General features: G+C 47.4%; 1 protein-coding gene across 2 annotated transcripts in view; it reads left to right on the top strand.

Moving 5' to 3' along the window:
- Nucleotides 1-27069, top strand: part of ATXN10 (ataxin 10) — a 128155-nt gene that overhangs the window by 29974 nt on the left and 71112 nt on the right. The window contains exons 4-7 of one of the 2 annotated variants that reach the window (XM_059681380.1): nt 5533-5629; nt 8340-8498; nt 17691-17771; nt 21219-21380. In XM_059681380.1, coding sequence (XP_059537363.1) covers nt 5533-5629; nt 8340-8498; nt 17691-17771; nt 21219-21380 — 499 coding nt within the window. Of the gene's footprint in view, nt 1-5532; nt 5630-8339; nt 8499-17690; nt 17772-21218; nt 21385-27069 lie in introns of both variants that reach the window. The other variant, XM_059681379.1, reaches the window with a different exon arrangement.

The following is a 27069-nucleotide window of genomic DNA, read 5'->3' as shown; positions in this document are numbered from 1 at the left end:
TTACTGTAGGCTGTCATGGCTCCAGGGGGGGACCTGACTCGGCCCTGCTTTAAAGCGCTCCTGAGACCGTCCTGGTGTGGGACAGGGCTGGTTGTCAGCTGTGCAGGAGCTCATCAGCAGGGAAGCGCTGCAGGCGGCTGCTGTGGTACCTGGAGCCCCGGGAGGAAATCCTGGCCCCCCCCCCCCCCCCCCCGCTTTCCTCCTGAGCCTCTGCTGCCAAGGCTGGCCGTGCCCCCCTTGCCCCCCCGCCAGTGGAGACATTGAAGGGCCCAGCTTTTCTTTTGCAGAGCAGGCACTGGAGGGATTATTTGGAGCCAAGAGTTACTGATAGATAACTGGTATCCACTCAAAAACACGGTGCACCCAGTCTGGGGAGCAGGCTCCTGGAAGCTGGGGTGCAGAGCCTGTAGCACCTTGCGCTCCTCTCACATCACATCCTCACCACACTGCGGTATTTCCTGACTGTGTCTTTCGCAGTCTGGTGGGGATGTAGTAGAGCCTCGTGCTTTCCCCATGGGGGTGAGCACTGTTCACGTGTGTTGTGTGTGTGTATTTGCCTTTTGGCTATCCTACTGTATTAAGTGTTTTTTGAGTTCTTGGTTTTTTGGGCCTATTTTTCTACTGGATTGTTTGTCTTTTTGAATGATTTCTAAGCTCTTTTAATGTGCTCTGTACATGAAGTCGCTTCAGTTATGTGCTCCACGACTCTTCCTGTTTTAGGGTTAGTTTTCTTTGTTGTTTTTTGTGGTATCTTGAGGAAAAAAAATGTTCTTAAGTTTAATGTGGCCTATTAATATAATATAGTTTATTAATATTTTCCTTTATGGATATGATTTTATGTTTGGTTTTAAAATCTTTCTTAACAGAGTTATTGTTTTAAAAACCTTTCTATTTGGACTTCTTTGCATTTAGGTTAGTACATGGAATGGCATTTTCTGTGTTGTGTGAACACGGAGTCCAGTTTCCATTTTTTCGTACTGATGCCCAGCTGTCCCAGTATTATTTTTGAAAAGACTGTCTCTTACTCAGCTATCTGCTGTTATATCCCTGTTAATCACATGTCAACGTAGGTTTGAGTCTTTCTTATCCCGTTCTGACCTATTGCTTTATCTCTCCCTGCCCCAGGACCACACTGTCTCACCACAGGGCTCACTGTCTGTGAAAACAATCCTCTCACTGCTTTGAACAGCATCTCAGCTATGCTTGGCCCTTTGTATCATCACACAAATTTTAAAATCATATCGTCAGATTACATAGACACACAAACACATCTTCTGGTGTATGAAATTATACACACACACACACACACACACCCTCACCCTGCTGTGATTCAGTCTGGAATTGCATTTAATCTCTAGTCCTGTAATCTGTGAACATGGTATAATTCTTACTTAAATTTGTTCTACTTTAATATTTTCTATGTAGATTAGAAATGACATTTCATCTCGGGGGGAGGGGCAGGGGGGTAAGATGACAGTTCTGCTTCTCCTTTCCACTCCTTGGGCTTCATGTCTTGGCCTTGCTGACAGATTTCAGTGCCATGTTGACTAGGAACGGGAACAGCAGGGCTGTCGACCCATTCCCTCCAGAAGGAACACTCTTTGTCTGCAGTCAGCAGGTAATTATACTGGGTGCTATGGGTTTTTGTTGATAACTTATTTTTAGGTTAAAGAAGGCCCCTTCTATTCTTAGGTGACTAGGAGTTTTTTTGTTTTGTTTTAAATTATGAGTGGGTGTTAACTTTCATCAAATCTGTTGTCTACAGGATTTGAGATGATCAGATGATTTTGTCCTTTGCAGGTTAATATCGTCAGTTATAAATTTTGATTTCTAATGTTAAAGCAGCTTTCAAGGCAGGTGTTAATTCAACTTTGTCATGTGCTTTGCTTCTGGAGCCTTTTGTTAGCGGATTGTTTCGTGCCAGGGGTGTGACTTCCTTTTTGATTCTGTCCTTGTTCCGATTGGGGTCTCAGTGATGCTGGCCTCAGAACGCTGGCTTGCGAGTCGCCTCCCTCTTTCTGTAGGAGTTCTCTGGGAGAGCTGTGTAAACTGGAATTACTCTTTCCTTGAATGTGAACTGGCCACACTCTGGTCTGGGGTTTTCTTTTTGGGAAAATATTTGACTACTGATTCAATTTCCTTAATGGTTAGAGGACTCTTCAGGTTTTTCCTGAATATTTTACGGAATTTTTTACAGAGTCAGTTTTTGTTATATTCTTGGGTTTCGGTTATTTTATTTACATTTTCAAATATTTTGGCATAATATTATTTAAGATAGTAAGATATCATTTGTAATATCTTACGGTTTTCTTTTTTTTAAGTTGCAAGATCTTGGCAGTCCCCTCCTTTTCATTTCTGAAAGTTTTCTATGTTATTCGTGCCCTTTCTCTCTTCTGATCAGTCTTCCCAAAGGTTGATTAGTATTGAGCTTCTTGATGAAATCAGTTTGGGTTTGTTGATAGTCTCTTCTTTTTGATTGTTTTCAATTTGAGTAATTTCTTGCTCTTCATCTTTAATCTTCTCCATTTTGGGGTGTTATTTTGCTATTTTATAGTTTCTGGAAAAGAATGTTTACTTAGCTCATTTATTTTCATTGTTTATCTTTCCCAACATATGCATTTTAAAGCTACAGATTTCCCTCTGTTCCATTTTAGTTGCATCTCAAAGTTTTACTGTGCAGTATTTTTAACATTCGGTTAAAATATTTTATTTGCGTTATGATTTCTTTTTTGTCCCTATGGGTTATTTAGAACTATATCTCCTATTTAATTAATTTATTTATTTAAAAAAAATATATTTTATTGATTTTCTACAGAGAGGAAGGGAGAGGGACAGAGAGTCAGAAACATTGATGAGAGAGAAACATGGATCAGCCGCCTCCTGCACACCCCACACTGGGGACGTGCCCGCAACCAAGGCACATGCCCCTGACTGGAACCGAACCTGGGACCCCTCGGTCCGCAGGCCGACGCTCTATCCACTGAGCCAAACCAGTCAGAGCTATATCTCCTATTTTAAACTATGGGGTGTGCTAATCTTTTGGGGGATTTATTTTTAGTACACAGTGAGCATTATTCATATATTAATTCTTTAAATTTGTTGAGATCGTCATTTCCTCTGTTATATGGTGAAATATTGTATTACAGTATGCAAATATCCTTGGGAAGACTGCATATGCTGCAAATTTTTAAATTCCCTTTTTATTAATTAAGTTCACATATAACTACCAAGTAGAGCTTCTGATAAGCTTGAGGTAACACTCAGACCATATTGGATTGCCGCGATCACAGGGATTCATCCAGAATTGTGATTCTTTATAATTGTGTGACTTTGGTCATGTTACTGATAACTTGTGGGGGTCTTGGTTTCTTGTGCTCTCCAATGAGTATAAACATACCTGTCTCAATAGTAAGATTCTTATAAGGATTTACACATTAAGTATTCAAGGTTTCCATTTAGAGCAGCGGTTCTCAACCTGTGGGTCGTGACCACTTTGGGGGTCGAACAACCCTTTCACAGGGGTCGCTTAAGACCATCGGAAAACACATAGATAATTACATATTGTTTTTGTGATTAATCACTATGCTTTAATTATGTTCAATTTGTAACAATGAAATTGGGGGTCACCACAGCATGAGGAACTGTATTAAAGGGTCGCGGCATTAGGAAGGTTGAGAACCACTGATTTAGAGTCTTTGGCTATAGAACCAAACACGTTTTAATTTGAAATTTGTAAATCTGACTTTTTAAGCTGTTTATCAAGTCCATATTATGTGCTGGTAGAAAGCGTGGCCCGGTGGGCATTGAGTGTGATCCCTGCTACAGGCTCACACTTACTGAGCTCACAGCTCATCCTTACAGCAGCTCTGCAGAATAGATACTTATCACCATTAGCTGATGAGGAAGTTGCATCTGACTACAGTTAAGTAACTTGTGCAGGTTCACACTAAAAGTTGGGAATTGAACTTAGGTCTCTTTTTTGTGTGTCACTAAATAGTTTTATTTACTGTTATTCTTTCTTTCTTTTTTTAAATAAAGTTTATTTTTCAGAGCAGTTTTAGGTTCACAGCAGAATTGAGAAGAAGGTACAGAGGTTTCTCATGTGTTTCTTGCCCCCACACTTGCACAGCCTTTCCCACCCATGTCGGCACCAAAGTGGTCCATTTGTTACCATTGATGAGCCTCCACTGACACATCATGTCACCCGGAAAGTCCGTGGTTTTCACTCGGTTCGCTCTGGGTGTGGTACCTTCTGTGGGTGGGGACAGATGTGTGATGACATGTACCCACCACTACAGTGCGATGAAGAACAGTGTCACTGCCCTGAGATCCTCTATGTCCCACCTACTCCCCCTCCCTCCCCTAACCCCTGGCAACCGCTGATCTTTTCACCGTCTCCACAGTTTTCCCTTTTCCAGAACGTGGTGCCGTTGGAAACATAGACTATGCAGCCTCTTCGGATGGGCTTCGCTCACGGAGCCACATGCAGCGACGTTTCCTCTGTGTCTCCACGGCTTGCTAGCTCCTTCCTTTTTAGCTCTGAATACTGTTCCATTGTCTGGATGCAACATTGTTCATCAGGTCACTTCCTGAAGGACACCTTGGCTGCTTCCCAGTTTTGACAGTTACAAAGAAAGCTGCTGTACACGTTTGTGTGGACACAGCTTTCCGTGCCTGTAGGTAAAGGCCGGGGAGCATGGCTGCTGGATCGCATGCCAAGAGTATGTTTAGTTTTGTAAGAAACTGCCCAACTGTCTTCCAGAGTGGCTGCCCCTGTGCGTTCTCCCAGCACTGAGGGCGTTCCCGCTGCTCCCGTCCTCACCAGCTGTCAGCAGTGTTCTATTCTAAACACATCAGCAAGGTTGTCAATAAGTCATATTCGATTCTTTTAAATACCAGTATACTGATGTTTTTGTTTGTATTATAATTGTCCAATTTAATTGTGGATTTTCCTCTTTATACCCTGTCAATTTTTCTTTTACTTATATATTTGAGGCCATGTTATTGGGTCATTCCGATTTAAAATTGTTATATCTTCCTGGTGAATTAAGTCATTCTGAAATGACTTTACAAAAATCTTCAGTAATGCTTTTTGCCTTAAGCATTAGCCTTAAGGTTTATTATGTCTGATTTTATATGGTCTATGATGTTCTTTTTAGAATGGTATTTGTCCAGGATATCTTTTTCTTTTTTAAATCATTTTTACCCCGCTTTAACTATAAAAACTCTAGTCTAAGAGTAACTTTTTAAAAATTGGAGCACATGTTCCATGGTTAACTTAATTACAGGTATATGTGTTGACATTGATAATCTTTTCCAGAAGTTAGTTAACTTTGTAGAGTGCATTGTTTTGTAAGGCACTTAATATTCATGTCATGTGCAAAGTTTCCTGTGACCAGACACCGTCATTGTTAAAAGAAGCTAACAGAAGCTTCCTATTTAAAAATGTTGGGAATTTCTTACTAAGATGACTTTATTCATTATGTTAAAATTTCTAAAAAACATACATCTTTTTTATTCATAAATTCTCAGCTTTTCGCTGTGGCCTGCAGTTCTTAGGCAATATTGCCTCACGGAATGAAGATTCCCAGGCTATCGTGTGGGTGCACGCTTTCCCGGAACTCTTCTTGTGAGTATATTGCTGAGTTCTTATAATTTCTGAGAAAATTGTGGTTATATCATTCCATTTACATGAAGCTCAAAAACAGGAAAGTGAACCTTTGCTCATGGAAATGAGGATAGTGGTTTTCTTGGTGAGTGGCGGCGGGTTCAGTACCAGCTGAGAGAGGGCACGAGCCAGTCTCCTGGGATTTGGGAGTGTTCTGTACCCTCATCTGGGTGGTAGTTGCATAGGTGTATTCATGTCTCAAATGCATTGATTTGTGTCTTTTGTTGTGTGTCAGTTTCACTTTAAGAAATTAAAAGTTTGGGTTAAAATGAGAAATATTGTCCTTAGCGGACACTGTAATTTATAAGAAAAAGCCATAAAACATGGAGTTGTGGGCAGCGGGTTAATCATTCATGTGTGTCTGAGCACTTCCTGTGTGCTCGGCACAGTGCTGGCAGATGTGGAGAATGTTCGTGTGGGTCCCAACCCGCGCCCCCAGCTTGGTTCAGGGTACTGTTCCTGGCGGTCTTCTACTGTGAGCAGCTCTGTTAGTTCGTAAGAATTTGAGCATTGAGTGCAAAGGTGAACAAGTGATGGGGCAGGAAGGGAAGGGGAAAAGCAGTGTCGGGGAGTGGAGGCCTGGTGTCTCATCTTGGCTGTGTTGCCACTGAATGGGGTGACTTTGGTGGTGGCAACGTGTAAGCAGAGCAGCTGCTGTTCGTATGTCCCGAGCTGGGCATTTCTGCACATTCTCCCTGTCCTGTGCCCAGCCCTGGGGGTCAGTTGCTGTCCATGTTTGGGCAGATGAGGGAACTGGAGCTTCGTGCTGCTAAACATAACCCCCTCGCTGCCTCAGTTCTTCCCTGGTTGCATCCATTTTTCTGGGTCACTTGTAAAGTATGGTGTTTGCATCAGAGAATCCTCATGTTCTTTCTCGTGCCCTGAGTGTAACTGTCACTCAAAGATAAGTGGAGCTGGAGGCATATGTATATATACCTGTTATCTGTATGATCTACACTAATAAAAGAGAAAAATGGTAATTGGCGTACGACGATACCCTTTTCATTGGCTAATCAGGGCTATATGCAAATTAACTGCCAACTAAGATTGGCAGTTAACTGCCAACTAAGATTGGCAGTTAACTGCCAACAAGATGGCGGTTAATTTGCATATGTAGGCACAATGCAGGGAGGCGAAAGGGAAAGCAGGAAGAAGCCCCCTGCCACTGACAGTGATCGGAAACCCAGGGGGGAGCTAAGAGCTGGGGGGCAGGGCAAAGGTGGCCCTGGGGCCGCCTTTGCCCTGCCCCCCAGCCATGATCGGAGAATCAGGCGCCTTTGCCGCCCTGGCCAGTGATAGCAGGAAGTAGGGGTGGAGCCAGCGATGGGAGCTGGACACGGTCGAAGCTGGCAGTCCCGGGAGCTAGGGGTCCCTTGCCTGGGCCTAAAGCGGAGCCCACGATCGCGGGGCTGCTGCAGCTGCGGGTCCCCGCTGCCCGAGCCGGACGCCTAGGCCAGAGGTGTTAGGCCTGGGCAGGGGCGGAGCCTGCAACCGCGGGGAGCTGGGGGTCCCCTGCCCAGGCCTGACACCTCTGCCGGAGGCCTCAGGCCTGGTCAAGGGGCCGATCCGGTGATTGGTGATCGGAGGGTGATGAGGGTCAACTCCTCTGGCCAAGGCATCAGGCCTGGGCGGGGGGCTGAGCCGGGGGTTGGGGGGATATGATGGCCCCCTTGCCCAGGCATGATTCCTGGGCCAGAGGCCTCAGGCCTGGGCGGGGGGTGGAGCAAGCGATTAGAGGGAGATGGGGGTCCCCTGCCCAGGCATGATTCCTGGGCCAGAGGCCTCAGGCCTGGGCGGGGGCCAGAGCCAGTGATCGGGGGGAGATGGGAGTCCCCTGTCCAAGCCTGACACCTCTGGCGGAGGCGTCAGGCCTGGGCAAGGGGCCGATCAGGTGATCAGAGGGTGATGGGGATTCCCTGCCCAGACCTGATGCCTGGGCCAGAGGCATCAGGCCTTGGCTGGGGGCAGAACCAGTGATGGGGGGAAATGAGGGTCCCCTGCCCAGGCCTGACACCTCTGTCAGAGGCGTCAGGCCTGGGCAAGGGGCCGATCCTGCGATTGGAGGGTGATGGGGGTCAATGCCTGAGGGCTCCCAGTATGTGAGAGGGGGCAGGCTGGGCTGAGGGACACTCCCCCCACCCCACACCCAGTGCACGAATTTCGTGCACCGGGCCCCTAGTTAATAATAATTGAGCTTAGGTGGAAGGAAAGAATTGTGGGATTCAAGTTACAGAAGTATAAAGCTAATCACTTCTCCAGAAGAGTATTATGAAGTTTAAATGAAAAAATAAATTCTGCCACATGCCTGACCCATAATGTAATTGACAAGAGCTACATTGAGACCTTCCTAAGATCACAGAGGACGGGTGGATGAACCAGGATTTACAGTGAGGCTCTTGTCTACATTTTATTTCTTGCCAGGATACCACCTTCCCCTTAAACAGTCTGTCCTTTATGACTATTAATGGATACTGATGTTGTGACTAATTTTATACTTGCCTTTTTTGCAATAAATACTGTACTTGTTTCAACGTGTTGTAATTCTTCTTTAAATTCTTAAAAATTTAGTATGTACTGAATTTGTTATTGGGATTATTATTATTTATTTGCTATAATTATATTTTATCATGTTGTTAAATTGGGCTAACACTTTCATTTCTTTATTTGGAAGGTCCTGCTTAAATCACCCAGACAAAAAAATTGTTGCCTACTGTTCAATGATTTTGTTTACATCCCTTAATTCTGAAAGAATGAAAGAACTGGAAGAAAACCTCAATATTGCAATTGATGTCATAGAAACTCACCAAAAGCAGCCTGACTCAGAATGGCCGTGAGTATCATGTTAGGAATTTGATTGCTTAAGAACATTCTGACAGATCACTTTCCTAATAGAGATTTTAAGTAAAAATTCAAATTATAAGAATTGGACAGTAAGTTAAAATGACACATGTTGACAAAATAAGAAAAGTTCCTCGGCAGCCCCTGGAGGCTTTGCGAGAGGTGAAGTGAGGTTTGAGCGGGTCCTTGAAGGGGTGAGAAGTTTTGAAGGTGGTGAGGAGGGCAGATACGTGGCTACTGTGGAGCGTGTGGGTCAGACCATTGTGGCTGCTTCCTTAAAGGTTAGAGGTTCCTAAGTATCCTGTGGGCATCGTTTAGATGAGAGATTCACTGTCATATTATACTTGTGGTTGGTGAGCACACTTGATGTCATTTCATTCTATTTAAATATATTGAGGCTTGTTTTATGGCCTAACACCTGGTCTGTCATAGAGAATGTTCCATGTTTTTGAGAATAATGTGTATTCTGTTTTTGATGGAGTGTTCTATAGATATCTGGTAGGTCTAGTGATTTATAGTGTTGTTCAAGTCTGCTGTTTCCCGGATGGTCTCCTGTCTAGTGATTCATTATTGAAAGTGGGTTGCTTTTTATTTCTCCCTTCAGTTCTGTCAGGTTTTGTTTCACTTATTTCCGTCTGTGTTGGTAGGTACATAGACGTTTGTAATTGCTGTGTCTTCTGAGGAATTGACTCTTTCATCATTATAAACTCATCATTTTGTTGTTTTTCTTTATTAGTGTCCTCCTGTTTTCTTTAAAATCTGTTTTATGTCTGTTTGCCACATAGTGATCCGTTTGTCTTGGGTCGGGAGCCTTGAGCTGCCAGTAATCCCACTTGCATTTCACAGGCATGAACTTCCCCAGTTTTGGCTTCTTTTAGTATGAACGTTATTGTTCTATTGAAGGTATACCTAATCTTAAAGTGATTTATATGTATGGGCATTTATTTTATTTGAATTACCATTTGCACACAAACAGAAGTTGGTACAGAAATAATTGTTATTGTGCTTGACTTAGAAAACCTCCCTCGGTAATGCAAGTGTTTCTACATGACAGGTGAGTCATTAGTCAGATTATTAAGCGAAATTTTCTCTAGCCTAATTCTGTTTCATCTGTTAAGTCTCTTGGAGCTATATTTTATGTAAATACTTTAAAATATGTTCTTATTGATTTGAGAGAGAGAGAGAGAGAGAGAGAGAGAGAGAGAGAGAGAGAAATGCATCGGTTGCCCTCCTACACGCTTCCACGGGGGATAGAGCCTGCAATCCCGGCATGACCGGAATCAAACCAGCGACCTCTGGGTGCAAGGGATGACACTCAACCAACTGAGCCACACCGGCCAGGGCGGGTCTATATCTTAACCATCTGTAATTGTTTAGCAGCATGGACTAAAGGGCACAAGGTCGTAAATGGCAAAATATAAGATCTACTTCAGGACAGTTCAAGTTAAAGTCATCAAAGGCCACTAAGGGGGTTTAGACAGGAAGAAGGATGGGCAGTAGTAGCTAACTGCCTTCTGTACACTCTGCTTGACTTACGTGAGCAGAACTCTGTATTTCGTAAACAAAAATGGGACCACAAAATACCCAGAGATGTCCAACAACATTGTTACTTTTCACTGTTAAACCTGAACCCACCCCTGAACATGAAGAGTAAAACTACTTTTTGCCCTCCCAGCTCTCAGCATGCGAGAGCATTCCATAGGCATGAACTTGCCCAGTTTTGGCCTCTGTTAGTGTGAATGTTATTGTTGTATTGAAATTATACCTAATTTTAAAATATTGAGAACAGTATTTTACAATGAGCACAAAGGACACGGTGTTAGAATTCACAGGTTTAGTATCTTTTCTTGGAAAGGGACAAATGTAAGGTTTCAATAACTTTGGGTCTTTTTGTTTTGGTTCACACAGGAAGGCGTAGGCGAGGAAGGCTTTGGCACGCCTCCGTGTGAATGATTGGCATAATGTCCTTCTAAAAATGATCGTTTCTCTCGTGCGTAGGTGTGAGCGATGTGCGCATGCTCTTAGATAAGCCTGGGCGAATCGGTCCACGGGGCGAAGTGCGGCATTTGAATCTCTCCGCACCTGACCGCCCCCTGGCTGCGCGTTATTCGTCGGTGGGGTCGGTGGGGTCGGAGTGGCGGTGCGGGGCGGGAGCGGTGGGGCGGCCGGGGCGGCCCTGTGCTGAGGGCGCAGGGTGTCGGGTCTTGTTTTCCGGTCACTGCCATCCTGGGAACGAGAGCCCCGAGCCCCAGCCAGTTACTGTAGGGCTCCCACTTCGTTACTGTGTCCAGTGCGGTAAGAAAGCAGTTTCGGGAGGAGGCCGAGTTTAAAGGTGAATGATGATTTCTTTCAGTTTTGGCCTCTTCCAGCGTAAACTTTAGCGTTCTCTTGAACCTACGGTATCACCACAAAAATGAATTTATAACTGTGAGTGGAGTATTACTTTTGGGTCATATTTGGGTTACCTAGTTGATTTATTTTGCATGACAAAGTTTCACTCCCAGATTGCTATCTCCTTTGCTCTAGGGATGTTTCTTGCCTTTTGGATATAAATTTTACTATTTCCTTGGCTATAAAGGTATTAGGGAGATAAATGTAATTATCCTTCCCGGGGTGGTTTGACTGCTGCCCCTCTTCTGTTCTCCTGCGCACTCACATTTCATAGCATGTGCCACTTGTCTGTGAGACTGTGAGCACCTTATGGCAAGATTGGCATTTGTTCTGGCAACCTCAACAGAACAGCGTTTGGCATGTGGCAGGCAGGAGCCTGGTCTTGAGGCTTCTGAGTCTGAAGTGTCGGCAGCCCCGCTCAGATAGCACACATGTGGAGAGAGCCTACCGGCCTACAAGACGCCCTGGAGGTACTGGATTTGTAGGCACAGTGGGTGCAGGGGTGGCCAGGCCCATCAGTACTGGCTCGCTGTGTCTCCTCTTCCTCCTGCGCTGCTTTCACTCAGGCACCGTTGCCGCCTGCGTGGTTAGCGCCTGTTCTTTATCTGCCCGAAGATGGCATGGCCCGTGGCCCATCTTCAGCCGCCTTCCCTGTCATTGCTCGTTCCTGGGCGACCTTCCCTAGTTCCACAGCTAAGATTCCTTTCTAAGTTGATGATTTCCAAATGGACGTGTCTGGCCTTGACCTCTGGCCAGAGCTCCAGACCTGTGTGTGCACCTTCCCCGGCGCGCTTGTAACCGGGCCTCACACTCAGGAAGCCCCCAGTCCCCCTGGAGCCCGCCGTTGCTCCCGTCCTCACTGGTTCAGTGGCCCACCTCACCTTTCACCTCGTGCTGAGGCCCGGGCCCTGCTCGCCCGAACCTGAGAGTTGGTCTTGCTTCTCTTCCTCTCACCGCTTGCACGCATCAGCCCTGTCTGCCAGCCGTGCTCCAAGGTCACCTGCTTCACACCCTCTCTGCCGCGACAGCTTGAGGCAGCATCTCTCGGAGACAGACGACTGCGGGAACTGCTCGCTCACCTTTCTGCCCTCCTAGTCACCACACAGCGCGTAAATGTGCTGTGGATCTTGCCACTCGCTTGCTTAAATAGACCCTCTGGGCGCTTCCCCCAGCACCAAGGAGCCAATTTGAAGTAATTGTCATGTCCTGGCTCCTGACTGAGCTCATTTTACTTCTGACCATTACTTATCACCCTGCTTCTTACTTCCCACTGCTCTCGCTGCTTTGCTGCGAATTGCCCGAGTTTGTTCTCTCCTGAATCTTGACACCTGCCCTCCCTTCTGTGTGGAGTGCTCCTCCTGTGTGTGGAGTGCTCCTTTGTGTGGTGAGCTGCTCCTCTGTGTGGCATACTGCTCTTTTGCATGGAGTGCTCCTCTGGGTGGAGTACTCTGCGTGGCGGGCTGCTCCTCTGTCTGGTGTGCTGCTCCTCTGCGTGGCATGCTGCTCCTCTGTGTGGAGTGCTCCTCTGCGTGGCATGCTGCTCCTCTGTGTGGAGTGCTCCTCTGCGTGGCATGCTGCTCCTCTGTGTGGCATACTGCTCTTCTGCATGGAGTGTTCCTCTGGGTGGAGTGCTCTGCGTGGAGTGCTGCTCCTCTGTCTGGCATGCTGCTCCTCTGTCTGATGTGCTGCTCCTCTGGTGGCGTGCTGCTCCTCTGCGTGGAGTGCTGCTCCTCTATCTGGTGTGCTGCTCCTCTGTGTGGCGTGCTGCTCCTCTGTGTGGTATACTGCTCTTCTGCGTGGAGTGCTCCTCTGCGTGGCATGCTGCTCCTCTGTGTGTTGTGATCCTCCTCTGCATGGAGGGCTCCTCCTCTTCATGGCATGCTCCTCCTCTGCGTGGAGGGCTCCTCCTCTGCGTGGCATGCTCCTCTGCGTGGCGTGTGGCTCCTCTGTGTGGAGGGCTTCTCCTTTGCGTGGCGTGCTCCTCTGCGTGGCGTGCTCCTCTGCGTGGCATGCTGCTCCTCTGCGTGACGGGCTCCTCCTCTGCGTGGCGTGCTGCTCCTCTGCGTGGAGTGCTCCTCTACGTAGAGGGCTTCTCCTCTGCGTGGCATGCTCCTCCTCTGCGTGGTGGGCTCCTCCTCTGCGTGGTGTGCTCCTCCTCTGCGTGGCAGGCTCCTCCTCTGCGTGGCAGGCTCCTCCTCTGCGTGGTGTGCTCCTCCTCTGTGTGGAGGGCTCCTCTGCGTGGAGTGCTTCTCTGCGTGGAGAGCTCCTCCTCTGCGTGGCATGCTCCTCCTCTGCGTGGAGGGCTCCTCCTCTGTGTAGCGTGCTGCTCCTCTGTGTAGCGTGCTGCTCCTCTGCGTGGAGTGCACCTCCTCTGTGTGGAGTGCCACAGCCTGCTTTTATAAATACACTAGAGGCCCGGTGCACGAAATTCATGCACTGTGTGTGTGTGTGTGAGTGTGTGTGTGTGTGTGTGTGTGTGAGTGTGTGTGAGTGTGTGTGTGTGTGTGAGTGTGTGTGTGAGTGTGTGTATGTGTGTGAGTGTGTGTGTGAGAGTGTGAGTGTGTGTGTGTGGGGGGGGGGTGGCGGGGGGTGTTTCTCAGCCCAGCCTGCACCCTCTCCAATCTGGGACCCCTCTCACAATCCAGGACTGCTGACTCCTAACTGCTCGCCTGCCTGCCTGCCTGATTGCCCCTAACTGCTTCTGCTGCCAGCCTGATCACCCCCTAACCACTCCCCTAACAGCCTGATCGATGCTTAACTGCTCCCCTGCCAGCCCGAAGTCCCTAACTGCCCCCCCGCTGCCAGCCTGGTCACCCCTAACTGCCCCCCCGCTGCCAGCCTGGTCACCCCTAACTGCCCTCCCCTGCAGGCCTGGTCCCCCCAACTGCCCTCCCCTGCAAGCCTGGTACCCCCCCCCCCCCAACTGCCCTCCCCTGCAGGCCTTGTCCCTCCCAACTGCCCTCCCCTGCTGGCCTGGTCTCCCCCAACTGCCCTCCCCTGCAGGCCTGGTCCACCCAACTGCCCTCCCCTGCAGGCCTGATCGCCCACAACTGCCCTCCCCTGCAGGCCTGATCGCTCCCAACTGCCCTCCCCTGCTGGCCTAGTCACCCACAACTGCCCTCCCCTGCCGGCCATCTTGTGTGTTGGAGTGATGGCCAATTTGCATATTACCCCTTTATTATATAGGATTTTTATCGGTACACAGCCATACTCATTAGTTATGTATTTATTGTCTCTGGCTGCTTTCATGCTACCATGACAGACCGAGTGGCAGAGACTTGGGCCCCGTAGTCTCAAATATTTAGTAGTAGGCCCTTTATGGGAAAAGTGTCTGCTGTGTCGTATTTGTTGAATGAGTTGGGTGATGGTGGTGTCCTTGGCCTCCAGTTGCCTTGGGCTTGTCTGGTTCCCGTGCCTTTGTTGAGAGACTCCCAGAGGTCCGGGCGGGCCTTCCCGGGAGCCCTGTGCCGGCGAAGCTCAGGGGCTGCGGTGAGAGCCAGAGCCTGCAGTGCGCGAGCGTGGAAGTATGGTCCCCAGAGCGTGTGCCGCTGTTCCCACTGCGCTGGAGTTTGGGGTGCTTCTCAAGGTGTCTGCACGCAGCTCCAACCTGGAGTCGCATGTAGAATGCAACTTGGGGTGTTTGTGTGCACATCTTTTTGTGAAAGTTGGAATACTTTAGGATGTAAGTAAAAATTTTCTTTGTCAACATTGGCTGGCACACGTACTGCGAAGTTTGGGAATTACAGAGGTTTCTACAGGAGCAGGTTAGCCCACGGATCTGTGTGGTGTGTGAGGTGTGCGAGTGGTCCTTCCAGGCTCATGTTCTCTCCCTGGGTCAGCCTTTTTCCCAGGCCGGGGTCCCGAGTTCACTCTGGGTGGAGCTTTCCGAGCTGCGTGACTGAGCCCAGCTGGCAGGTGTGGGCTCTTTCTTGAAAGGAAGAGTTTCTGTTATTTGAAGAAGGTGAAAGGGATATTAGGATAAAAATGGCAGACATCTACAAGAACTCAGTCAATGTTTGATGAATGAGTGAATCATTTTCATTGTCTGTACTGCTTTCGAAGTTAAATATTACTTAATTTCTCTTACTTGGTTGGCGTTGCATTCTGATGTTATTACTAGAAACTGGAGAAGCAGGACACCGTGATGCCGGGAGGGTGGGCACCGTGTCCAGTGTCCGCTGCCAGCGGGTTAGGACTGAGACCCTGGCCCAGCTCTCCCTCTATGACTCAGGCGTCTGCGCTTCTCTCGAGGGGCGGGAGAGGAAGGGGGGCAGAAACGCGTGTACGAAGGCAGTTCACTGGCCTGGCCCGGGCAGCACTCGGATTCCAGCTGGTGTCAGACTTTCTCAGAGATGGTAGCTCACGGCTTTGCAGTGGAGCATGGCCTTGGGGTCATCGGGCTGGTGGATGGCCGTGTGCCTGGTGCTTCCTGGAGCCCGGAAATGTCACCCACAGGAGCAGGAGGCTGCTGGCTGTGCAGCGCGGGCAGCTTTGCCCAGGTCGCTGTATTAGCCACTGTGGGTGGGGTTCCCAGGTCTCAAAGCAAACAGGAGGGTGGCATTCGTTTTCAAGAGCGTGTTTAAATCAGATCTTTATTCAACCAATGAGCTGTGAAAACATTTTCCAGGTGTTTGCAGTCAATGAAATCGATTTTATTTCTGTTACAAATAAGCTTTGACATTGTAGACTTGTGTATGGAAATGGCGATAAGTGGCTCTCACTTTTAGAAAATTTCCCTCCAACGCTGACTTTAGGGTTACCTGCTTCCCAAAGACATAGTCACTGTTCGTGGGCCTTTCCCTGTGCTCCCTGAGGCAGATGGCTTTAACCACCTTCTGTTCTGCCTGGTGGTAGAGACAAGGGGATGCAGATCATGTTAATCTCTTTGTTAATCTCTTCAAAACCAATTATAAACGAGAGAGAGAGAGAGAGAGAGAGAGAGAGAGAGAGAGAGAGAGAGAGAAGAGGGGAGGGTGGGGAGGGGAGGGGAGGGGAGGGGAGGAGAAGAGAGAAGAGAGAAGAGAGAAGAGAGAAGAGAGAAGAGAGAAGAGAGAAGAGAAGAGGGACCTTCATGCACTTTGGCTTTTAGCCAGTGTGGAAACTTGTAAAATTGTGGTCAGTGCTTTACCATCAACAACTTGCTTTGTGAACACTGGCTGTTCTGTAATTACATTTAAGTGAGGAATTTCCCTATTAAACTGAGCTCTGCCTCCAACTGCCTGGGGCAGGTCCACTCTGGCCCCAGAGGCTGAGAGTAATTGGTGGGAGGGAACCCAGGCCCCGCAAAGCACCTGCAGCAGAACTGAAGGGAGCACTCAGGAGGCGGACAGGATCCCATTTCTAGCTTTTTCTTTCTGTGAAATAAAGATGACCTTCTCTGTGCCCCTTCCGCTCCGACTTCTGCCTCTCGGATAGGATGTGTTTTTGACCTCCCCCGGGCAGTCTGTCCCACTCTCCGTAGACTTGGAGAGCTGCTGGAGTTTTCCTGACCATCTCTAGATGTCCTTGCACATTTTGGGTTGTAGATTAGTGGGACCCTGCCTCCCTCTTACAGAATTACCACCGAATTTCTGAGTTGACAGAAATAGTTCTGCAAAAAAATTAATCACAAATTAAAGTGTGTAACTTAGCAAATATGGAGTGTGATTGGGTTTCTTTGTTGTGAAAGTTTTCACCTGTGGTTTCTCGAGTCGATATTTGGTAAGAAAGTAAATGCAGTGAATTTTTACTAAAAATTGAGAATTTATGCAGCACCCTGGAGTGGAGAGTGTATGTATTATATTTAGAAAAATAATCTAAGCATCTACTACATAAAAACTTCTGCATAACTGATAGCCACTTAAATGACCATTTTCGAGTCACTAGAAGAGCATTCCATCGCCATTGCTGTGTGTGGATGTGAAAGAAGTGGAGGAGGGGTTTAGGTTTTGTTTTTATGTGAAGTGACAGCATTGTGGTAGCTAATGTGCTTCATCCTGTTATCATTCTGAAAGCCATACTTTTATTTGTTAAGAAGTAATTAAATAAGCTATGACTGTACATATATTGGCTTTTTAATAGCCACTTTGATTACTCTAAACTTGGAATGAACAGCGTGTTCTTTAGTTCTTAAGTCTTCAGATGCCCTCTGGTAAATAGATGCAGAACTCATTAATAACCCGTTCAATCTTCCGGCTGTCACAGGGGCACTTTGAAGAAGACGCTCATAATCTGTGCCTGGGGGTTCGCGCAGTTATCTCTAAGCTTGGATGCTGCGCTGCCTGACAGCGAGGAGGTTTTCTTGGTAACGTGAGAGCTTTCCAGAGGAGATAATCAAGCCAGTGTTCACTGCGCTGTGGTTGGCATATGTTCCCATGAAAAACAGTAGGATGTTCTCTTTCTCGGGTCATGTTCGCACCAAGCTTCTGACTAAACCAGTGAAAGTGTTTCTGTTTATTCCTGAGCTTGCAGCTAAATTCCATTCTGCTGTTTAGACTCCAGTGAAGTGTTTTTCCTTTCCCAGCTTTGCCGAATGCGATAGCAGGCCCTTTCTTCCAGCTGGGTAAAGCGGAATCATTTCAGTAAATGTTTCAGAAATAAGATTGGAGAGAAATATTGTGAGAGCTTTAATTTTCCTCTAGCTGTTAATAGAAAATATTGAATATGTGAACCTCTTAAAACATTTTAAGATTACGGCTAATCAAGAATTCAATTAAAAGGAGTGCTTTTATGTGTAAGATACGCCTATAAAGTTGATAAGGCCATGTCTGTTTGTGTTTCTAGTAACCAAACTTCTTTTTCCTTTTTTCCTTAGGTTCTTGATTATTACAGACCATTTTCTGAAAAGTCCGGAATTGGTGAGAGCCATGTATGCCAAAATGAGCAATCAAGAAAGGTAACCCCAAAAACCAGTGTGGTTTTGAGTATTTAGCATTCCATATAGGGTATCCTGTACACATGACTGAAAACTGTGTGGTTTCTTAGTTGGCACAAAATCTCTAAATACATGTTTCTGTGTCAGTAATGGTTTGAAATTGGTTGGTTAACATTACAGCTTCGCCACAACAGGCAGTGGTTAGCGCAGGGCTGCAGAATCCAGGTTGGCGCCATTGTCCAGCGAAGCCACATTCAAAAACGCCAGGAGCAAAATGTGCTTGTGCTGTGACTTTATCCTAGTCATTCCTGCAGCTAGATACTCCTGCTGTGTGTGTGAAGAGTGCGCATCTGTCCACCTCGCTGATAGGATAGTTTGGGATATAGCTCCCAGGCGGTAGTTCCCGATAGGTCATTCAGACCCACGGAAAATGGGTGCCCGGCGGGGACCTCCCCGCTGTTGCAGCGGGCAGAGCAGTGAGTGCCCTGAGAGCGAGCCGGCTCCCTGCCCGCCTGGCGATAGGAATTCTGTGTGTGACTGTGGTCAGGTCTTTATCGTGTTTGGATTCAGTTTCCTGACCTATAAAATTAGAGGATTAAACAAAATGATTCACAGTTCTCTTTCCATTCCAATAGGATGTGTTTTTCCAAACCTTATTGGAAATGTTGTCTTAGGAAAATAAAACTTACTCAGAAATCTGATGATCAGAAACTGATATAATGGTTAAGAACTTTAAAAATGTTACTCTTTTGATTGTATCACAATTTTTATAATTGCTGTGGTTTTGAAATTTTGCCTGTACGTTTGGGTCTAACGTTAAGCTTTATGCACTCCTTTGTAGTCGTGTTAAGTACTGATTTTTCTTTAATATCTCTAACAAAAAAGAAAAGTTCATGCTTATAAAGTAAGTTTAAATGCCATGTTTATAAATCCATGACCCCTGCTACTGCCACATATGTATACGTTTATTCCTGAAAGAGAATTAGTTGTAGTTTTTGGTTTTTTTTAACCTAAAATAAGTAACTTGATGAGCACTGGTAGAAATTAGTCATTGCTTCGCAGTAAGGAACACACGAGTACACAAATACATAGTGTAATTGTGATTTAATACTCATGTTTGTATTTTCTGCATTGCTATCAAGTGATCTGTTTTTCAGCTAATCATTAAGCAAATGAGGATGGCAGACAGTAGTTTCCATTTTTATTTATAAACCAGCGGTGGCCGCTGCTTCCCTCCTTCATGGGAGTTTTCTGCTCAAGCGTGATCTCCTCCTCCGCCTCCTGCATTCTCCTTCCCAGGAGGAGTGCTAGCCCCTCCTCACACAGAACTTAGCAGACATTGGCCCGTGTGCCATTACATAACCTGTCATACAGCGGACCGTGCCACGTGCCTGCCTGCTGCTGCTCGGCACTCCCGTCAGGTGCTGTGTGCGGGAAGGGTTTGGTCTTTCCTATTCTGCGGTGTCCACGTTGCCCAGGCACAGAACAGGTGCAAAGCAGGGTGTTTTGCGTGGAAGCATGTGCGGCTGAGGGGTTTCTTACGCACCGAAGGGTCTCTAGTAGCTGGTTAGGGTGTGCGAGCCCTGGCATCCTACACAGGGCAGCCTATCCTGTGGGGCCCGCCTCCACTTCCAGGTCGCATTGGTCACTGCGAGCGATACCGAGTTACAGTCTTCCAGGCACAGCGAGGTGGAAGGTGGCGTCTAGGGGGGACCTTGCTCTTTTCAAAGTGCTTATTTTATATAAGAAGATGTGTCAGATAGTTAACATCTAATTGGCCACATCCTAACTCTACAAATGTCACTAAGAGCCACCCTCCCCTCTCCTCTGCACTTGGCATTATGGGTAGTCATTGCTTTTACTATGAATACATTGTCAGTGAAAGCATCGACAGTTTTTGCTCCTACGAACTTGTCCACAGCTCTCGTTCGGTGAGTCAGGCGCTGTCCCAAGTGCCACAGGGGCAGCTCCGTCACTGTCAGCCTCGACAGCTGGCACTCCTGTCGTCCTGCGTGGCAGGTGTACACACGGAGGGAGAGAGGGTAGTGGCTGGTCCAGGCCTCCCTGCAGTGGACGGCAGCCTGGCTCTGGAGCCTGTCTTGATAACACTGCCCTGTGCCGCCTGCGGAAGGCCATTGGGTAGGGTAACATCTGTGTTGTATGTAAAACGTAAAAGACACCCGACAGTGCACTGTACGAGGACATGTAAAGTGAATTCCTTTACGACAAGATAATCATTCCCTCATCGGTGGCTTATTTCTCCTGAACACCGTGTATTTTCTAACGTTGATGTGTCGAGTATGGTGGTTTAGATGCCAGCTCAGTGAATGAATGAAGCCCTGAATGGGAGCCCAATCCTCCGTTCCACTGGGAGGTAGATGTTGCTGGAGGTGCGTGTTGTGGTTCATATTGCACGTAGTTATACGGCCTCAGCCAGACTTCTAGCTGCTGTGAACTTTGTTTTCCAGAAACATCAACCATAAATATTCTGGCTTGAGATTTGTACTTTTGCTCCTCATGCCCTCTGAATTGCACATATACACACATGGAGGCAATTTAATGATGCCAGCAAACTTTGTGATACATTTGATGAAAGGAAGCGGGGCCCCTCTCTGGTGTAGAAACGAAGACTTGTACATATAATCGCAGGTCAGAATAGGATTCTGAGGAACATACTTCGTTTATGCTGGATAGGTTGCCCTGTATATGATTTGTTTTTTTCTAGGAAAAGGAAAAAGGTTGTTGAATAAAAATATTTATTGATAATTTAAATATTGATGTAAAAAATGGCATAGGTTGGGTTTCAGATTTATGTTTTTGTAAACTCAAATGATGAAACAAACAAAAAAGCCTACCTTCCCAAGAAAGATAGTAAAATGAGCAGCTAAGGCACCCGACCCAGGAGCGGGAGAGCCGTGGCTCTCAGGTGGGTGACCCTGGGCAGGCAGCCTGCATAAGCCTCTCACCACCCTGGTGTGAGGTGGAGCACCACCCTCGCAGTTCTGTGTGCACCAAATGAGAAAATGGGTGGAAAGCGCTTCGCTCTAGTAAGTAGGGAATGTTGATTTTATAGTTCTGATGACTCAGAGAATGATTAAGTATACATTTCCTGAAAAAATAAAAAAAATAAGTAGTGAATGTTGCCCATTTGACTTTGCTATTGTTATTATTGTTGATATATTAGAAAACTGGCAGCATTTCTGAAGTTTGAATTATTTTAGTGCTCAAAGTAACAATATAAAAGGTGCTTTTTTCTGTAGCCTCGCCATATCAAAGAAATCAAGATTTTTAAAAAGCAGGTGATTGATGAGGGTTAATTTTATTCTCAAATCCTGTTTCCCCAGCTAGACATTATAAGCGAAGTGCGGAAGTTAGAGAGTAAACATGTTCTCTTACAGTGGCCTCTAGGTATTTCTAGCGCCGTGGCGTCCCCGTAGTGCACGTTCCTGTAAAGTCTCTGCTTCCCAGGGTCACACTCCTGGATGTTCTAATAGCCAAGATGGTGGGCGAGGAGCCTCTGACCGAGGACGGCACGACGGCGCTCCTGGGCCACGCCGAGCTCATCGCCAGCACCTTCGTGGACCAGTGCAGGGTTGTGCTGAAACTGACTGCCGGGCAGCATGACGACGATGAGGTGAGAAGACAGACTTCCCAGCTCCACGAGGTCCTCTATGAGAATTCTTTTTACAGGCTTTTCAGAAAGATTACATAATCGCAATAGTCAGATGTCTCTCTCCTCCCCCTTCATATGTTGGAAACCTAATGACAGAGTTGATAGTGTTAGGAGGTGGGGCTTTTGGCACGTGATCAGGTCATGGTGGAGCCGTTATGAATAGGGTTAGTGCCCCAGAAAGATCCCTCGCCCCTCCCACCACGTGAGGGCATAGCAAGAAGCCAGCAATCTGCAACCCACAAGACTTCCTCCCCAAACCAGCCACGCCAGCACCTGATCTTGAACGTACAACCTCCAGAACTACAAGAAATAATTTCCCTTGTTTATAAGCCATACTAATGGTCCAGTGCACAGATTCGTGCACATTGAAAGGAAATTAATTAGAATTCCTGGGACGGTACAGAGGCTTGAAGGGTATCTGGGCAGGGCAGGCAGGAGGGGGTAAGAAAACTCACGCTGGGCTTGTGGCGCAGGCTCCAGTGCAGGGACTAATGCAGGCGGTCCTGGGTGGTCCCACGGTCCCTCCTGGCCGGCCTCACCTGGGGTGGCTTGAAGGTTGTCTGCGGAGTGAGCAGGGTCCCTCCAGCAGGTGGGGTCCCTTGGCCTGGGCTGAGGGGATCGGGCCGAAACCGGCTCTCAGACATCCCCAAGGGGTCCTGGAGTGCAGAGGGCACTCTGCAAAGTTGCTGTCATACAGGGTGGAATGTAAATGCAAGTGTGCAGTAAACCAGATTCGGGGCGACAATGCCCCAGCAGCAACATAACCCACAGCAGAAGGTGGAATCACACGGCCCCAAGAGGAATCAGGCTCCCTCCTCTCTGGTTCCCGGGGTGCATCACCCAAGAACCGCCACTGCCAAGTCATGGCAGCTCGGCAGCTCCTGCATTGAGTGTCTGCCCCCTCGTGGTCTGCATGTTATAGGTACCAGCCGGCCACTTAGCCTTTTATATATAGACTAGAGGCCCGGTGCACAAAAATTTGTGCACTGGGCGGGGGGGTCCCTCAGCCCGGCCTTGCCCTCTCGCAGTCTGAGACCCCTTGGGAGATAACGACCTGCTGGCTTAGGCCTGCTCCCGGGTGGCAGAGGGCAGGCCCAATCCCTAGGTGCAGCCCCTGGTCAGGCTCAGAGCAGGGCCGATTGGGGAGTTGGGGCACTGCCCCCTGTCATACACAGAGCAGGGTGATCGGGAGGTTGTGATTCCACCCTCAGTCACGCTCAGGATAGGGCCGATTGGGGGGTTGGGGCACCATCCCCTGTCACACTCAAGGCAGGGTCGATGGGGAGGTTGCGGCACCACCCCCTGTCATGCACAGAGCAGGGCTAATCAGGGGGTTGGGGCATTTCCCCCTGTCACTCACAGAGCAGGGCCCATCAGGGGGGTTGGGGCTCTGTACCCTGTCACGCACAGAGCAGGGCCAATCGGGGTTGGGGCGCAGCCCCCTGTCACGCACAGAGCAGGGCCCATTGGGGTTGGGGCGCCGCCCTCTATCACCCACAGAGCAGGGCCGATCAGGGGGTTGGGGTGCCGCCACTCTCACACTCAGGGCAGGGCCGATGGGGAGGTTATGGCTCTACCCTGTCACACACAGAGCAGGCCCGTGGCGGGCGGGGTGGGGGGGGGGGTTGGGGCGCCGCACCCTGTCACAGAGCAGGGCCGATCAGGGGGTTGGGGCGCTGCACTCTGTCACACACAGAGCCGCAGGGCGATCAGGGGGTTTGGGTGCTGCCCCGTCACGCTGATCCCGGTGCCGGGAGGCCTCACGGCTCCGCTGATCCCGGTGCTGGGAGGCATATTACCCTTTTATTATATAGGGTAGAGGCCTGGTGCATGGGTGGGTGCCGGCTGGTTTGCCCTGAAGGGTGTCCTGGATCAGGGTGGGGGTCCCCACTGGGGTGCCTGGCCAGCCAGGGTGAGGGGATGATGGCTGTTTGCAGCTGGTCACACACCCTTCAGGGTGGGGGTCCCCACTGGGGTGCCTGGCCAGTCTGGGTGAGGAGCTGAGGGCTGTTTTCAGGCTGGGGGTGACTGAAGCTCCCAACCGCTCCTTTTTTTCTTTTTTCTTCTGGGCCAGCTTTAGCTTTGAGGCTTGGCTCCAGCTCTTAGGCCTCCGCTGCTGAAAGTAGGTTTCTGGCCTTTGCTTACAATGTTGCGATCCTGCTGGCTGAAGCCGGCAGGTTTCTGGGGTTTTGTTTAGCTTCTAGGTTTGTTACATAATTGCTTGCAGCTCAGAGGCCTGCAGCGGCAGGCGGGGAACGTTGGAGTCCTCCGTCACTGAAGCAAGCAAGCCTCATGTTAGTTTCAAGCTGCCTGGCTGCCGGCCGCCATCTTGGCTGGCAGTTAATTTGCATATTGCCCTGATTAGCCAATGGGAAGGGTAGCGGTCGTATGCCAATTACCATGTTTCTCTTTTATTAGATAGGATTATGCTGTTTTTGTTAGAGCAGTTTAAATAGACTAAGACTGTATCCTTATTTTAGAACAGTTAAGAAAATACAGACAAAGGAAAACAATATTCTTATTCACAACCATTCAAAGTTAATGACAACAATTCTAGTTAATATATTTATCTAGGCAGATAACATCAAATAGACACATGCATATGTACACATGTGTACACACACATTAAAAATGAAATGATTCTGTGCCATCTTTTTGTAAATTCCTGTTGTTTCTTCTGAATGTAAGCTCCATGCGCACAGAAGTTTTGACTACGTTTGTAGTACTATGTACATAGTGGGCACTTAGCAAATATTTTCTGAATGAATGAACAATAGTTTGTTAATGGCTTTTTACAGTGCCAGTGTAGCACTCTAAGTAAAGAATGTATCATCGTTTATTTGTGCAGCTACAGGGAGCTGGACGTTGAGGTGTCCTGTTGGCGTTGGTTCTGCAGAGTGCTGTGGACTGTCTGTAGCCGCATCTTTGTACGCTTCCGTGCTTGTTCACCCAGGCGCAGGCCCGGAGGTGGCCTGCCGGGCGGAAGGGTTGATCCCGTTGTGAAGCTTCGGATGCACATTTGCAAATTGCCTTCCAGAGTTTGTTTCTTCTGACATGGCAGGAGATGCCCGTTCACCCACACCTGCTGGGCTCCTTCGGGCATTTTTACTCTCCCCTCCGTCATCCCGGCCTTTCCTTTGCCAAGCTAGCTCACATCCTGTTTCCCTCCTCTTCGCTTTAGAAATTCTCTTTATTTTAATTTATTTCTTTTTCCTTTTGTCTTAAAGTTGGAATTGGATTTTCTCTGGAATTCTATTCAGCAGTATAAAGAAATACATTTCTGAGACAAGAACAGAGATGAATCTCACACGCAGCGATGAAAGAAGCCAGGCAGGCTAGAGAGTGTAGTCTGATTCCACCTCAAGCTCCACAGCACACCGCTTACCACTCACGGTGAGGCAGCTCAGCTGTCCCCGGGCTGCCAGTGGATAGGTGGGGTTGGCTGCGGAGGGCACGCGGGAATGTCATGGGCAATAGAAATATTATACATAGCTGTGTACATTCACACCGCTCAGTACCGTAGGCTTAAGAGCATGTATTTTATTGCATGTAACTTCTACCTCAGTGAAGTTGATTTAATCAGCATGTTCGGAAACACAATAATGGGTCCTTTGTGTGCTGATAGGAATGATGAAGAGAGAGAATCACTTTGGCAAATAGGTGGAGGAATAGGTGGGGGCTTGCCCTTTGGTGGGACCATCCTCTTTCTCCAGATGGGCAGGGGTGTGTGGTCACTGCTCCATCGCATCTGGAGACACTGATCTGCGAGCCTGCGACCTCCTGCCACACATGCAGGCGTGGTCACGACGCTCCTGCCACAAAGGCGTGCTTCCTTCCGGGTGCCTGTGCTTTTCCTCGGGGTTACTTTGCTGGTGATTTCCATGCCGGCCATGTGAGGTCCCGCTGATAAAGCCACCATTCGCGTTGCCATTTGCTGTGACAGGAGGAGAAAGAGAACGCCCTCACTCACGGGTTTGCCTGTCCTTCGTGCAGACAGAGTTGCGTGTTTCCAGCAGGAGGAGCAGTGAGCTGAGCTTCTAGGAGGTTAAATGAATTCTCCAGAACAGAAGGGAGGGAAAGCTTAGTGCTGGTGAAATCTCAGCTGTAAATGTTCTCACGGCTCTTATATTTATAGTATAGATGAGTTCAGTATTATCATCAGTGACCTGATGGAACTATATTTAGGAAATTTTACATTTCTCCTCCAAAGAGGTTTTTCTCTAAGGTGGGAGAAATTATTACATATTAAGTGATAGAAAATTGTGGACAGTTTCCTTTTGAAAAACCCCGATAGTTTACTTTTTGATAATTCATTGATCTATATACACGCACGACTTGTGCATATTAGTGTATATACGTTATCCTTTCACTTACAAGTTTAAAAAGCTATGGTCATTTTTCACAAGACCCCTTGCCTCAGTATTTATACATCCTGGTGTCGTCTCCACTGATGCCTGAGAGTCAGGAGTTTGTGAGCTGATTGTTAAACTCTCAGTAGCTTGAAAGCGGCCGTTGTGGAGTATCTATAGCGCGGAAATCGGCCACTTTACCAGCAAACCAGTGCATTTACCCATCTGTGATATTTTTAGGACAAGATAACCAGTAATGTGCTCATAATAGTATGTCTGAAAAATCAGAAAGAGGCAATCATTTTTATAGCATCTGGTTTTTAATTTATGTATTCATTCGGCTTTAAGATCCTGAGGTTTTATCCATATCTCTTCCTTTATAAAAATGGTCTTAGATTATGATGTTAATATACCTATTTCTGTCTTTTAGTATATTCTTGCATACTTCCGAGATACATGCCCTTGACCAGGAATCGAACCGGAGACCCTTTGGTCCTCGGGCCGACGCTCTAACTGCTGAGCACCGGCCAGGGCCATCCGTTAATTTTATATGAATCTCTAAAAGATAAGGAGTCTTCACACATAAGTGAAGTACAATTAGCACATTTAAAATTTTTAAATTTTAGTATCAAACAGTATTTACGTTACCCCCATTGTCTACTTCCCCCCCAAATTTATTTCTTTGATTTGGGATACAAATAAGGGCCATACATTGCAATTGGTTGATAGGTCTCAGATCTCCCTTCCTACTAGTGTATAGGTTACCCCCGCCCCATCCCTCTTCCTTCTCTTTCCTGTGCGAGTTGTTTGTTGAAGAATTTGGCTTGTTTGACCGGTGGCGTTTTCTACAGTTTGGATTTGGATGAGTGGATCTCCATGGTGGTGTTAACATGGCCTTCTTTTCCTTGAATTTCTTGTGAATGATAATTAGTTCTAAATGCGTATTCAGATTCCGGTTAGTTTTTCGTTGTGATTTTTTTTTAGTCATGTTTCATCTTTGTTGACACGTTCATTCATCAAGAGGCACATAATGTCTGGTTGTCTCTTTTGTGATGTTAGCAGGTGTTATGATTATTACCTAGATCATTGATGGCAAACCTATGACACGCGTGTCAGAGGTGACACGCAAACTCATTTTTTTGGTTAATTTTTCTTTGTTAAATGGCATTTAAATATATAAAATAAATATCAAATGTAAGTCTTTGTTTTACTATGGTTGCAAATATAAAAAATTTCTATATGTGACATGGCACCAGAGTTAAGTTAGGGTTTTTCAAAATGCTGACACGCCGAGCTC

The sequence above is a fragment of the Myotis daubentonii genome, chromosome 2, assembly GCF_963259705.1.
Source record: "Myotis daubentonii chromosome 2, mMyoDau2.1, whole genome shotgun sequence".
Classification (NCBI taxonomy): Eukaryota; Metazoa; Chordata; class Mammalia; order Chiroptera; family Vespertilionidae; genus Myotis; species Myotis daubentonii.
The sequence above is the reverse complement of the archived record's forward strand: the minus strand, read 5'-3'. Positions and strand labels throughout refer to the sequence as shown.